We start from the raw sequence: 15,171 nt of genomic DNA, 5'->3' as shown, positions 1-15,171 counted from the left end.
ATGGCAAAAAAAAAAAAAAAATAGAGCAATTTAAAGCTTTACAATTATTAATATATGTTTAAACAACAAGAAAAGTGAGTGAAGAAATTTTTTCGAAAATTATTCTTTAATGCATACACTTCTAAATTGTCGTCCACAAAACAAAATCTAGTCCACATTTACCGCTAACAGTTTTATTCATTCCTTTTTTTTTTTTTAGATTATTTCCAAATTTTATTTTGTTTTAGCTGTTAGATAGACAATTTAGTTGAGCTGTCCCATTAAAATTTGCAAGCACTATAGGTTTATCATAACTATCACGCATTATCCATTAAGGCAGAAAGCATTCATGCCTGAGTTCATATTAAACGGGTCCATTTTCATTTTTTGCTGGTTATCCTCCACCGTCTTGTCGACATATTCAACCAAATTCGGTCTTTCATCAGGAGACGGTGCAATTGGTGACCATATTTTTATGTCGTGATCAATGCCGCTGGTTGCTAGCAAACAAATATCCGGATGCGGTTGCACACAATTGACAATCGAAACGTCAGCCTTGTAGATTGCTCGTATTTTGCTTGTGTTGCGCTCCCAAATGAAGAAACTCTCGTTATCCGAACCAGCAACAATAAAATCACCATCGCGGCCGAAATAATTCGCTTCTTTGATGTCAGTTGTTGTATTGCAATGACCCACATAACGTTTGCTGTAGTCTTTTGCTTTGCTGCGCCATTGATATTCAGCATCGGACAGTTCTAAACAGTTATAGGGTTGTTGTTCGCTGCCATGCAGCTGGTGTTGTTGTTGTTGCTGCTGTTGTGATTGTGACATTTGGCGATTCTCTTTGATGTCCTTACGTAGCATCATGATACCATGATTATTCGCATAGCTGGGAAAGCGAGCGATTAGCTCTTTAAGGCACTCGTCTGCCTCCTGCGGTCTGCCCAGCACGAGCAGCGCGCGTGCTAAACGAAAGTGTGCCTTAATGTAGGCAGGATCAAGTCGCAGGGCCTGATGGCAATCCCGCAATGCTGCATACACATCACCGAACCAAAGTCGTCGCATATAAGCAGTGGCTCGATTCAGATATAATACAGGGCAGTTGGGCGCCATTTCAATGGCTTCCGAATATTTTTCAACTGCTCGTAAGTATTTTTCGTTTTCAAGAAAATCGTTTCCCATTTTCTTATAGCGTTCAATGTATTCGGGCAATTTTCGTCGATTAGTCGTTTGTGGAGCATCAACGGTACTAATTGCACTTTGTGTTAAGAGGTTATTTTCATCAATAGCTTGATTTCCGGCAGCACTTTCATTAGGAGAAGAGGAATTATAACTTGCTTGCATAACTGCCATTTCTATGTCGGATTCTGAAGTTCTTGGTGGCGGTTTGTACTCCGGTAAGTTCAAAAACACTGGTTGTTCGGCATTCATCAAGTCGTAGAGATATATATGCTCACCACCCATATTCACCAGCAACTCTGTGCCGGTCGCATTGAAAGTAAGGTACGTTATAGCACGAGAGTCGTGCTCGATAAGTTTAGAATTATCTTTACTTATATGTCCGGGACAATAATATGTGACACAATCTTTAGGTATTACGCCATTGCCGTTATCTAACAGAAAATATTTTTATATTATAAATATGGTATTATTAAAAATATTTAGACTCTCACCGGCACCGTTTACAAGTAGATTACTGCCTCCACCAACCAGCGATGAAACTAGTTGCAACATGCGTCTATCATATAAGCGTGCATATGGATCATTCGTACCAACTGCTAAAAGTTCTGTACGTCGCGGATTAATTGCCAGACATTTGGCCTCAGCATGCGTGTTGACATGTGTATCAAGATTTACTAAACGCACACGATTTCCTTCAGTGTTGCAACGATGTTGTTCCCGTGTGTCGAGCTGCAAAACTGAACCCTCTTCACCAGCTGACCAGAATACAAAAGGCGAATCTGGTGCTGTGGCTAACCGCTTAACACGCCCCACATGACAAGTACAACTAAGTATAGCATCATTTGGACGATTCACATCGAACACGTAAATGGATCTATCTGCCGCTGCCGTGGCAATGAGTGCATCATTATGTCGTGGTAAAAACTTTACAGAGAATATGTTGCCGGAATGTTTGGTAGGTATACTACGTAGGCAACGCTTACGAAATGGATCCCAAAGCATCACACAAAAATCATCAGAACCAGACGCTAATATGCGCCCATTACTGCTCCATTCAAGACAATTTACACAACCTTGATGACCACGTAAGATAGTCTCCTGTTCGAGTCGATCAATGTAAGCGGATGATACTTGCAAACGTCGCTGCACATATCTATCCATATCTCCGTATTGACGTTCCAGAATTAATGCTGTGGCATTACTGCGTCGTAAATCGTCCACATCGTACTGGTAACGTGACCAGCGCGAACCAAACATTATTTGAAAATCTCACTTGTTTTGCGACGCTTTGTACTATGTTATTCAGTTCGAAGTGCCTACCAGCTGTTCCCTTGTTTTCAGTGTTGTTGTTTAATAAGTATGATGTTTATTTACTATTAATCAAGTACAAATATTAAATAATTTTAAAATCATACTGTTATCGCCAACAGTTGGTTATCACTTTTAAGTTTCATTTACCTTATTGTTGTTGTAACATTCGTATTCTTTGACTTTTTTTCGAAGAAACACAAATTACAAGTTGCTCCGTTGTTCGACCTTTTGAAAGCACGGCAGACTTATTCACAAATTGCTTTCTCTTCATTCAAATTGTTTAAGATAGACACCAATAGAAATGCTTTGGTCTTTTCCAACTGTTGTATAGATCATTTTTTTCTATATTTTGATATACAACGCGAAAAGTTGTAATTAAATTTACCTTTACACAAAATAAATCTCCTGTACGACGTTCTTTTTGTTTTATTTTGGCTTTTATTGCTGTAGTTGCCAGCTAAACTTAGAAATGATAAATATGGTATCGTATGTATTTGAAAACACTTAATATGTGATAAAATGTGTGCGTACGTTTTTTGTTTTCGAATAAAGTCGTATTTTTTGTTTTGAAAAATTTTATAGTGTAATATACGTAAAGAACGATTTTATGATTAAAAAAATAATTGTATGAAATCCGTGACACCTTGCGTTTAATCTTATTTGACATTTCGTCACAGTCGCTGCAAAAATTACGTATTCTCTCTGCGAAGTTTGTCTTCTTTAGGGTTTTTTATAAATTATATTCTACAAAAAAAGTAATATAGTTATGAGAAAGATTAGGATGTAGCGAGGCAGATATAGCATCTGCTGTTTTGAATAAGAGGTGTTCGTGGAGGATGGGAATGGACGAAAAATGGCATCCTATATATCATTTGATGATAAAATAAGCTGTTAAGGCTGAAGAGGTTGATCTAGGACTAAAGTCTTAAACAATTTAAACGCTGCAAGGATATTGTAAATGGAAGGTAGTTTCCATGACTATGTACATATATTGTGTGCTATATAAGACCCAGGTGTTGGGTTAAATTTGGGAAAAGTAGTGCCTGCCCAATTTGTTTGGTTACCTGATGCTGTTGTATTCAGACTCCTGGTTGATCAATCTATCCTTTTGTAACCCTTTTACGAAACTCTATGCCGAGAAATACAACTAAATTACGTTTAAAACAGAATTTCTTTTTTTTTTATTAGGAAACATATATTTGTATTTTTATTAATATTTAAATTACTTAAAATTGGCATATATGTTTTACACAATAATTTCCATATTGCTATATTTCTTAAACACATAACGACTATTGTAACGATAAATCTACAAAGTTTCTTAGTAAAAACAGCACAACAGAGCTTTTAGAAAAAGTCTGTTGAAGACATTTCAATATTTTTAATATCTATGCACTTACATATTTACAAAGATACATAAATCTTATCAATTAGATAGAAAATTATTGATATCCTTCACTATAACCTCTAAAGCTCTATATGTACAATACAAATATACAAAAATTTGTTCGACTTGTAGTACTATTATTTGTTGTAGCAAGTCCACACTGTGGGCACAAAGTAGTCCGTCCAACTTTCATAAGCTCTTGGACAATTTTTCTGCGCATAATATTCTATACTATATAAGGAATATAATAAGCCATTGCCCAAGATCAGTGAAAACCATACCACGAAATTACCAACTCTCTTGGAGGCGTTCCGGAAGAGAAATAGCAGACCCATAGAAAATCCGCCAAAGAAACAAAACATCACTGGGAAGAAGAGTTGCAATGCAAATCCGATTATGTGCTCGTGCACCAACGCTGACGTATAGAATACCATTAACATTGCTGGTAACTTTGCGCCCTTAAACAAGTGATTGTAAGAATCTTTATAGATATACTCATAGAGCCAATCATGCACCACAACATTCCAATTACGGAAGTATTCATCATACGTTGATGATGTCCACCAATCCTTATAGAACATGCGATCGCCGAAGCGTAACAATTCCGAGGTGAAATTCAACCAAGAATGTAGAATGAGGTAGAAACCGCATAAAAAGATGATATTGTTGGGCATAACCATGCTGTGTAACTTAATGACCAAAGTGCGTAGACTCAATTCCTCAAGGCCAATATTTTCGTACTGTACTCTAATGTAACGTTCAAATATATAACTGTAAAAAAATGCAACTCCAACCACTTCCATGAAACGCGCCAAAACGAATTTCCAACGTATGTGCGTTGTGCGCGGATAGCTATCGCGATAGATAAGTGTCGGTGCGAAGAGAAAGTATAAGTAGGAACTGAAGCTTGGCAGGCGTATAGCTTGTGTTGACTGCTGTACATCATATAAGTCGTCAACATCAATTGATAACGCATCTGTTTTCAGTTTGCCGGCGAGCACGCGTCCAGCATTTGTGCGCACAAAGGAATGCATTTTCATCAGCAGTCTAGTGGACTCGAGCAGCAAAATGGAGGCGGTTATAAAAGTTAGATCCAGCTTAAGGCAAAGTGCCGAGGCGACATAACCGAATAATAACTGTGAGCTAATGTATGTTATTAGGCAGGAATGCGACCAGAAACTTTGGAGCGCCGCTGAAAAGTATAAAATACACAAGTTTTCATTCAATTTTATATATGAAAGAAATGAGTTTCTGTAGGGGAATACCATCCCAATTGCCATCTTGGCATTGACTTATAATTATAGCAAAAAATCTTCAGAGTGAATTCTTTATAAGCCGATGCTAATTTTTATACTTCTAAAGAGTCCTTGTCAGACCAAAATTTCTTCACTTTCAATTTTTACTTCAATAATGGAAGGGTTTTTTCAATATTTGTAAGGGGTGAGGAGATGAGGAGGAGAAAAACAAAACTCTATAAGTCACTCATTAATATCGATGACAACATCTGAGGCGACGTTACGAGTTTTCGAGAGAAAAGTTGGTCACGTCGAATATGGCATTCGATGGAACGATGAGTTGTATGAGATATACGACGACATGTCGTCCATATGGATGAAATCACTCCAGCTCTGAAAGTATTCGACGCAGTACCCGCCGTAGGAAGCAGAGGAAAAACAAAGACGTCCACTCCTTTGGAAAGACCAGGTGGAGAAGAACCTGGCTTCGCTTGGAATCTCCAATTGGTGCCCCCTTGCGAAAAGAAGAAACGACTGGCGCGCTCTTGTTAACTCGGCTATAATCCCGTAAGCGGTTTCTACGCCAGTAAAGGAGAAGAAGAGGAGTCCACACGCTAGGTTATAAGAAAAAACTCTTAGAGATTGAAGCCTGCTTGTAATTCCTTTCGGCTCACTGATCTATTTATGAGATTTCCTTTCCTTGTAAGATTCCCTGATGTCCTAGGTTTGTGGCAATAAATTTACCTAACAATGTATAGCTGAAGAATGATTGTAAATTGGATCCGCGACTAAATCGACTCTCGTTGAATCCATGTGGAAGAGAATTGGGTGTATGAACTATACCGAGACAGTTTGAATAAAGAATTTTGATATTTGAAACTAAGTTTGAGGAATGAGAGGTGACCGCCAATCAATCTACTCATACTCAGATATAGAAAGTGGCTATTGCTACTGTACTCACGTTGCCTAGCCAATTTGACACGCACATTAGTCCACATTTTGAAGGCGTAATAAAGCAGAAATACGACAACATGTTCCAATAACCAAATGCCAAAAACATATTCAATTTTCTCCAGAGACGATTTAAAGGTGCCCAAACCGAAGTAAACTCTGTAAAAAAAAAATTTTTTTTCATTTTCTTTTTAAAATAATCGCAAAATTACTGACCTTCCCTCGGCCAAATAATCATACGAAATGCTTTGTATGAGTAGCATCAGCAATATTGCGACGAATATGTGATAAATGGTGCGCATGTGGTCGACCTCCAGTAACACCGTGAGATACGATTCGCGTATTTTGAACACTTTGTCGGGCAGCGGTCGGGGCTGCTTTTTGTGTTTGCCTGCTAATTTGTTGTCCCTACTTTCGGCATTGATTTCTTTGGATTTTTCAGTTGGTACATTGCCATTGGCCGTTTGGGCGTCTTCCGTCACTGCAATGCGATTGCTCCAGGTGTTCGTGTGTTGTGATTTAGCGAAGCCGCGGAATTCATTTAGTTGGAGTTCGTGTTGACGTAACTCCTGCACAATATTTTCGATTTCTTCGTTTATACACTTTTTAAAATCTTTAAGTAGACTATCTTGCAAGTGCTGTAAACGTTCCCGGAGGTAGTCGAGTTCCGGAGCGCTGTTATTATTATGCGTCGTAACTGCAAAAGAGTTTTAGGGTTAAAATTAACTATTTTTAGTATATTTATAGTATATTTTGGTTTAAATAGTTCTGTATTTAAGGATATCGCTTATGCTATATATCCAAATACTAATATAAAATGCCAAAGTTCATAATTCAAGTGTGCAAAAGGGTGCTCCAAAGCCAGGGGTGCAAAAAACTTAAATTTATTTAGCCTAAGGCTTTTCGAACTAATGTGTGGGGAAGGCGAGTTTGTGAAGTCCTAAGTCCTTGGGTATATTAAGTTTCCTACGAAGTTTGTAACACCCAGAGGGAAACGTCGGAGACCCATGTTCAGCTCAGCCGTGTATTTGTATCTAGGCGAACTAGTCTCTCAGATCGGATCACAATAGCATATAGCTGCCATACAAGTCTAACAATCGAAATCAAGTACTTGTATGAAAAACTTTCTCATAGTAATAGGGCTGATTTTCTTCCGCCGCGACTGTACTTCGGAGCGCGTACCGACTGTATTCGGTAGAAAGCGTTCCCAGCTAACGAACGAGCGGCTGGTCAGTTGTCTCGGAGCACCTGGAGAGTCAGGACAAACATCCTCAAGAGACTCAAACGAAGGGTCAATTGGGTCCAACAAGACAACGCACCCGATTGAAAGTTGCAGCACGACGCCTTTCTTGTGAACAGATACCTAAACAAGGCCGGCAGCCCAACGCCCTATAGCCCAGATGTGGTCCACCGGACTTTTTTTGTTACCTTGCCCGAAAAGACCGATGGAAGGCAAGCATTTTGAAATGACAGAGAGGATCCAAGCAGCATGCTCTTCGGTACTCAAGGCCATTTCGGAAAATGCTTTCAGTGATTGGAAATCGCGTTGGCTGCACTGTATTGACGCAGAAGGTGCATATTTTGAAAGTTTTTAAAGAATTATAACGATTGGTTTAGTAAAACTTTTTAAATCGGCTCAGTCCTATTACTTTCCGGACAAACGCTGTATTGTGTAAAGAAGTAATACAATCTTCGAAGAAACTGTCTTCATTTAAATCACATCACATCGAGGGACGAGAGTCACTTAAGCACTGTCTGCTTTTCTTTTATTGAGCCGCTGGCAGCCAGCTTCGTTTCAAGCGACCTTGTGACTGTCAAACCACATCACATCGCGGCAATCACATAAGCACTGGTCAGATTCATTGCTTGCTTTTCTTATCTTGGTCAACTGCCAAACAGTCTATTGTTTAGTTCGGGGATCGCTATAGTGTATGGCCGCCATACAAATCGACCGTTCCAACTCCAGTTCGTGTAAGTTTTTTTGTGATTTTCGCTTTTCGCCACTTTAATTTGGATGTCACTACACTCTTAGGAGGTCGCCCATTGTCGCATATAAATTTATGCACATCTCATTTGATCGAACATATGATATATATGCATATAGGCGTGTTTCTGAATTTCCGCACTTATTCACACGCAAACATGAGTGCCGACTCTTACTTATTTGTTGTATTTATGAAATGTCGTTGTAAGAAGTTGAGCACTACTCGTTGCGATGGTAAATATTCCACATACTTTATGGCTTACTTTTTATGAACCAACATTGTCAATAATGGCAATAAAACTTAATTATTCTGAGTACATTTCACTTGGGTGATGTGCACTCCAAAGTTTATATCGCGATCTTATGTTTACAGTTTATTTTTTTATATTTTTTTTTATTTTTATTTTTTTAATTTATTATTTTCTTATTATTGGCTATTTTTGGATTGTTATTCGCAGTTTCTATTTGAATATTGCATTATTTTAATCAAATACTGTTGCCTCTTCTTACCTTTTTGCATTTTCCCGGCATTTTCGTGTGCGCCAATTTGACTTTGGCTTTGGTTATGCGTTTGTGCACTTTCTACTTTCAGTTCCGACATTTTTATCCCTACTCACACTTCTTTTTCTATAACAATTTTGCGATCCCTAATCGTACACACACAAGCGCGAGCATCAGCGGAGAAGACCCACCAACACTCTGAGGTAAAATAAAAAGCTCTTGGCGTCGGCGGCTTCTGATGCCGTTGACAATTTAGATCGAATCGGTTTGTGAGTCGGGAGCTAGCACTGGCTTCCTTGCTTAAGTCGCGTTGATCGTCTGCGCGTATTGATGTGCCAGCAGAGAGGCGTTTCGGTTTTATACCCCACCATTGACTGGCGATAGCGATCAATGATTATTTAGTACATTGTTATGTACATACATACAGATTATTGTAATCGCTGTTTAATACATTCACTTATCGCCTTGTTGTTGGTGTTTATTTGTACACAGTTTTCCCGCTACTGGATTGTGTGTCCGCTCTCTTCAAGTACACGCGTATATGTCTGTCTCTTATACACATCTAGATGTGTATAAGAGACAGGTTATGTACATACATACAGATTATTGTAATCGCTGTTTAATACATTCACTTATCGCCTTGTTGTTGGTGTTTATTTGTACACAGTTTTCCCGCTACTGGATTGTGTGTCCGCTCTCTTCAAGTACACGCGTATATGTTGTTGGCTTGTGGTTTCAGTTCTTTTGGTGCTATGGCGCCTAAGCGATTAGCCAACTGTCAGTACAATAATAATAGTAACAATACGAGGGTGTACCAACAAAAGATGGAAAAAAGCAATAAAGATTCAATGCTAATTAAAAACAAGAAAAATTTGAGGGACCAGACAGAGGGACGGATGTGATCATATCAATACATATACTATATGCTTCTCTAACTTCGTGGCAAACTTAATATATCGTGTTTGGGATATAAAAACTACGACCCACTAAACATTTTTTGCAGCTCTTTGTAGCGAAAAAAATCTTTTCTCATAGTTTGGCAGTCCAACCTCGTATGACGCGCCATAAACTCCCCTTAGCTAGAGTGCAAAGTACTCAAAAGATTAACATTAGCACATGCTCAGCCGGGAATATGAGCGCGCAAATTGACGGAGGAAAACATGTCGATATGGTTCTAAGCACATACACACACACCAGCTTCTTACCCATATGTTTTCAGCGACAGATTGTGCTCTTATCGCAGATGTCCACTCAACGAATTAAAGAGGAACAATGAAAAACTTCAAAACCATAAACGGCTGGACATTGAAACCGCATTAAAAGCTATTGTATATACATACATATGAATATAAGTATATGTATGTGTATTTAGGTATAAATTTAAAAACAAAAATTTTTTTATGAAACAAAATTAAGCTCCACTTATATAATATATGTTTTCAGTTTTTGTTTTTCAAAATTTAAATTTAACGGATTTTCAAAAATTTTGTAACTTTTGAAGGATACTAACATATGTATGTACTTCTGCCATAGTAATACTTCGAGCGAGAGATAACTGAGTAAAATAGTTTTACTGGTAATACAGAATATTGCAATGTATTAAAAAAATGAAATATTCTGTATTTTAGGGTTTACAATTTTTGAAAATTAAAAAAAACTTTTTGAAAATCAAAATTTTTTCAAATCAAAAATTATTAAATAATGAATTATTATTTTATATATTCTTGAATATTGAATTATTAAATAATGAATTTTTGATTTAGTACTCGCTTTTGAAAGTCAACATATTAATAAATATTTTATTGAAAAAAAAAATTTTAGCACAATTTCAATACTTACTCGCTTCTTTGCAATAAAAAGAGCATGAATTGGAAAAAAAACAGAATTTATTAAAGAATATATAAAATAATTTGTTTCTAGGGTTAAGCAAGGAGTTTTACATTTTTTGAAAATCAAACAATTAATCGGAAAAATGAAAATAATAAATAACGTACTCACACGTTATTGAAAGTCAATTTTGATAAAACTATTTTTTTGATTATAAAATTTAAAATATTTTAAATATTTGTTCCCTGATTTTCATCAAAGGAAAGATGAAACATAAAATAATTGAAATATATTTTTTTTAAAATCATGAAATATTAAAAAACGGGGTTTTGACTTAATAATCGTTTTAAAAGTAAATTTAAATATTTGTTTTAATGAAAGCATTTTTCAAAATCAAAAAAAATTTAAAATTTTTCAAAATCAAAAAAAAAATTTAATTTTTTAAATAAAAAAAATGATAAATAACGATTTATTGATTTAGTACTCGTTTTTGAATGTGAATTTTAATGTTTAAAATATTTAAAATTTAAAATTTTTGAATGCAAGTTTTTGTAATCTAGCTAAATTTCAATATGAACTGTGCAATAAATAGAAGGTGGTGTGGAAAACCGAAAATAGTTTAAAAATGTACATATCGTCACCTGAAATGCAAAATAACGTAACATCATTTTCGAAAATTAACAGACGCATGAATGAAGCACGAAATAAAATGGAACACGAGTGAAAAAAAATGTAATATTGGTTAAAACTGGTTTATAACTGAGCTCAGAACCTGAAAATGTTGAACATATGTAATTTTATGTACGTAATTTGAAGTAGTGAAGCGTAATCAATAAGACACTCAATTTCGAATTTTTTGATGATACGTTATTTTGCATTTCAGGTGACGATAGGTGACTTTGCCTTAAGTAAGAGTTTTTACACGATTTGAGATTTTGAAATTCAATAAAAATATTTTTTTAACAAAACATTACAAATTTTGATTTTTCGAAATTTTTGGTCAAAATATTGGTTAGTCAGCTACAATATCATATAAAAATAAAAAACAAAGTTTTAATTTTCAACTTTGTTTTTTTTTTCTTTTTTAATTTCGGTAACTGTGTCCAACTCATCAGGTAACATGTAGATATACATACATATGAAAGTGGATAGTAGCACTCTACTCAATATTTAATGAGTAATCCATACAATGTTGACTAATCTATTAATATTTAATAAAGCGCCTTGATATTTTGTCACGGTGTATGTATAATTTCACACGTTCCTATTTGTAAATATGTATGTATGTTGCTTCCCAGTACAACCTTTTAAGTACACATGCACTTGAATCGCCGATAATAAATAAATGTTTTTTTATTGCATGAGTACTTACATAGAAATGTACTTACATACATAGGCGTAGTGGCTGTAGCGATAAAACACGTCTGTCTGTGTATAAATAATATAAAAATGAATGAATATACACATACATATACATATATATTTGTGTATATGCAAATAAAATATTTACAGATAATTCGTTATATAATGAATATGTAGCAACGGAGGGGTTAGCCCTGTTTGTGACGTAACCGATGGCTGATGGTTCCGCTAAAATTGCAGCTGAACTTGGAAACCGGGCTAGCTTCCGTTTCTTTATTTAAAACATAGACGGTTTAAAATACATAAAAATGTAAAAAAAAAAATGGAATTAAAAAAAGATATAAAAAAGTATAATTAAAAATCTTTATCTTCGAAACCACTTTCAAATGATCTTCGAATTTCCAATTTTTTAAACAGAGTTTGAGGAAAGTAGCTATGGAATTAGAAACCTTATTACATTTAAACATGCAATTTAATACCAAAATTCATATAAAACTTCAAATCTTCGATCAAATATAATGAAAAATTAACCTATACTCCTACAGAGTCTGTAAGCAGGAATAATTGCATGCCTGTAAAATTAAATTTCATTTCCGAATTCACCATTCTTATGACAAACCAGTAAATTTTCCTACAGGGTGTGTAAGCGTGAAATTATCTGCCTGCAAAATTGAATGTCATTGTTCTAGACTCCAAAATAATGAAATTGTTTAGCTTGCGCCTGTAAGTATGTTTAGAAATATGCCATAAGTGGGCTATAAATTATCTTTTATAAATTATCTTTTATAAATTTATTTAGCGTAAAAGTGTTAGGGAAATTGATTGGACCAAAGAAAAGGAAAAATTTAGTACATTTTATTTGTCCATAAATGGGTGACGCTAATTAGCTAATGAACTTCGGAATTTTCGGATTAGCACTCCTGTTTAATAGGCTTAATGACGACAAATGATTTAGGAGCTGAAGTATGATGTAAACATTTAATTTATTTTTTGACGAGATAACTGACTATCTTTCCTAATGAATTAGGGCAAAACATGATGCCAAAAGGCTGTTGTTATTCTTTACTGGCGTAGACACCGCTTATATAGCCAAGTTTACAACAGCGCTCTATTTGTTCTTCTTTTTCGCTGTTTGGATCCAATTGGAGATTCGAAGTGTAGCCAGGTCTTTATTCACCTAGTCTTTCCAACGGAGTGGAGGTCTCCCTTACATGGCCGCTTAAAGTCAGGTGAAAATCCAGGTCCACATGTTGTCTAGTTATCGATATATGGATGCCAGGCATAAGTTTGTGGTTCCACAGTCCAGTTGAGGTTTCCACCGTTGCTGCCATGTAATTATGCTGCCATGTAATTATGTTCATCTTTCTCTCCTCTCTTTTTGTAAATTTTTTAATTGGCACTAATAGCTCATAGAATCTAGTAAATTACTTTTCCTGAATGTCTATGTTCGGCATGCTAGCTAGTACTTCAGCTGCGTCGCTGGAAGCACTTGTTACTCTTATTGCTGCACCACATTTATGGGTTTGAGTTCTCCTAATAAACTTTAGAGAGCGTTTTTTTTTTTTAAATAACGAAACTAGTGCTTAGAATGCGTAAAAACGGGCGGAAACTAGTAATAGCCCCCATGATTCCCTCAACAGCATGGTCCCACCATTGAAATCCATTGTAGAATGGAAAAGGTAAACAATCATTGCCGATGGATTATCTTAAGAATCGTCCTTTCTAGCTGTTTTAATCTTTCGTTCTTAAAACCTGAGGCCTGTGTAAAGAATATGCATTCTCTGTTCTGGAACAGTCCATTTTGGATTTAACAGCGACAGTAGTATAATGCTTTTGGGACCTATAATTTTAACGTTCGTGCCATCGATGCAACCAATGATGCCAGAGATATTAAATTTTTGGTAAAAATTTAAACAAATTTTCTGCACCTCCTCTTTAGTTGATAACGTTATCCACACTTATCCACTTCAGCAAGGATTTCACTACACCTGGATTGTGATAAACCAACATCCATTTGCCTGCTCACACCTTTTTGGATACGCTCTGTTTTCAGCCAACCGCTGGCAGGAATTGTTTTCCTCCACCAAATATACGCTATTCATTTTTATGTAAGCTATTAAATTTTATCAACAAAGTTTAAAGTCAACAATTTAAAATGTAGTTGCAGCAAAATCAAAACAAAAACATGTGTAACAGATAGCCGAAGTTCACAATAGTTTAATCAAAATTCGAACACAAGTCTTCGTTCACGCGAAATTCGTGATACAATAACGATGATTCGTGCACGATAACGCTGAATATATTTAAATATTATATTATTGTATGGTGATCAAACTTATGTATGTATGCTATTTCACATTTCCAAATATACAGTTAGATCCTCTGGGCGCAACAGAGCGACTTCGCTGGCTCAAAATTTGGGCCAAATGGTCACACGTCAATTTAATTCTATAACAAGTGTAATAACAAATGTACTACTAAATATAAAGTGCCAATTGAAATAATAAATACTGACAATTTGGGTATTTGCAAACTTATTGTTTCACAGTTACAAAAATACATTGTACCTACTGGTGTACTGCTACAATATACATAGATATGTACGTGTCAAAACGATTGATCATTTTATAACTAATAAATTGTTTGTCTACCAATTATTTGAGCCGATTGAACAGTGTGTACACAACATGCATTAGTCCGTTCGAATGATAACTTATCTATGAATATGAAAGTGCTGATTAAATGGAGAAATATTCGCATATTAACCACATGGTGGCAGTCAAAATAATTCAGTCGGTATAATCGTTTGATAGGTCTTAGACGTGGCCCTTGTAGAAATCAAACAAAAACTCTATTAACGACGCACGATCAATAACGTCTGCGCATTATGTCGTCTGCTAACGGTATAAGCAAGGACGAAAAGTCCTATTACAAAAGCAATATCATAATTGGAGACTCCTTAGCGGAAAATGGAAAAGATACAAAAGCAAAACTGTAAGTCTGATCCAGTGGAAGTTCAGTAGCGAATTCGTGTGTGTGGCGCAAACAATTCGTAAATATTCGCCACTGTCAGGCGATAGCGGTTTTGAGTGTGTTGGTTAGTAGTGTGTACAACTGTGAAAGAACAAGTGTGAGTCAAGCAAATCAGCCGTTACTTGCATGCATAAACATGTATGTATGCATGTATGTAGTTGCAGACGTATAGATATGAATCGATAAAATTTTTTTGGATTTTGCAAATCATCGTTACCTTGCGAAATCAGTTCGCATTTGTAGCATTTACGGAAGCGCGTGCACATGGACGCAAGCATAAAAAGTATTGTAAATAAATAAATAAATAAACAAATAAATAAATACATAAGTACATGTGGTTAGAAAGAAAAAATTAAACGACAACAATATTATAAAAAAATACAAATAATTATTAAACTTTCGTTAAATTAAACAAGTGT

At 35.6% G+C, this 15,171-nt stretch overlaps 3 protein-coding genes across 4 annotated transcripts in view; 1 reads left to right on the top strand and 2 right to left on the bottom strand.

Annotated features, from left to right (window-relative positions):
* Nucleotides 1-87: 87 nt before the first annotated feature.
* Nucleotides 88-2,883, bottom strand: LOC108967285 (WD and tetratricopeptide repeats protein 1). The gene is made up of 4 exons (XM_018930592.1): nt 2,858-2,883; nt 2,620-2,792; nt 1,653-2,534; nt 88-1,592 (listed from the first exon to the last, which is right to left on the bottom strand). The coding sequence occupies exons 3-4, from the start codon at nt 2,416-2,418 to the stop codon at nt 304-306; spliced, it is 2,055 nt and encodes a 684-aa protein (XP_018786137.1). The 5' UTR covers nt 2,419-2,534; nt 2,620-2,792; nt 2,858-2,883; the 3' UTR covers nt 88-303.
* Nucleotides 2,884-3,712: 829 nt separating this feature from the next.
* Nucleotides 3,713-8,962, bottom strand: LOC108967281 (sterol O-acyltransferase 1). 2 transcript variants are annotated; one of them, XM_018930586.1, is made up of 4 exons: nt 8,540-8,962; nt 6,262-6,742; nt 6,056-6,204; nt 3,713-5,051 (listed from the first exon to the last, which is right to left on the bottom strand). In XM_018930586.1, the coding sequence occupies exons 1-4, from the start codon at nt 8,628-8,630 to the stop codon at nt 3,997-3,999; spliced, it is 1,776 nt and encodes a 591-aa protein (XP_018786131.1). In that variant the 5' UTR covers nt 8,631-8,962; the 3' UTR covers nt 3,713-3,996. The 2 variants fall into 2 exon arrangements, with proteins under 2 accessions (XP_018786131.1, XP_018786132.1); XM_018930587.1 differs by lacking the exon at nt 8,540-8,962 and adding an exon at nt 7,474-7,603.
* A 5,531-nt stretch (nt 8,963-14,493) lies between these two features.
* The window catches only part of LOC108967321 (multidrug resistance protein 1A), a 15,032-nt gene continuing 14,354 nt past the window's right edge, over nt 14,494-15,171 (top strand). The window contains exon 1 of the mRNA XM_018930643.1: nt 14,494-14,713. Coding sequence (XP_018786188.1) covers nt 14,607-14,713 — 107 coding nt within the window. The 5' untranslated portion in view covers nt 14,494-14,606. The remainder of the gene's footprint in view (nt 14,714-15,171) is intronic.

This window comes from Bactrocera latifrons, unplaced genomic scaffold (assembly GCF_001853355.1).
Source record: "Bactrocera latifrons isolate USDA-ARS-PBARC rearing strain unplaced genomic scaffold, ASM185335v1 scaffold_182, whole genome shotgun sequence".
NCBI lineage: Eukaryota > Metazoa > Arthropoda > Insecta > Diptera > Tephritidae > Bactrocera > Bactrocera latifrons.
Note: the sequence above shows the minus strand (reverse complement) of the source record. Positions and strands in the feature narration are given on the sequence as shown.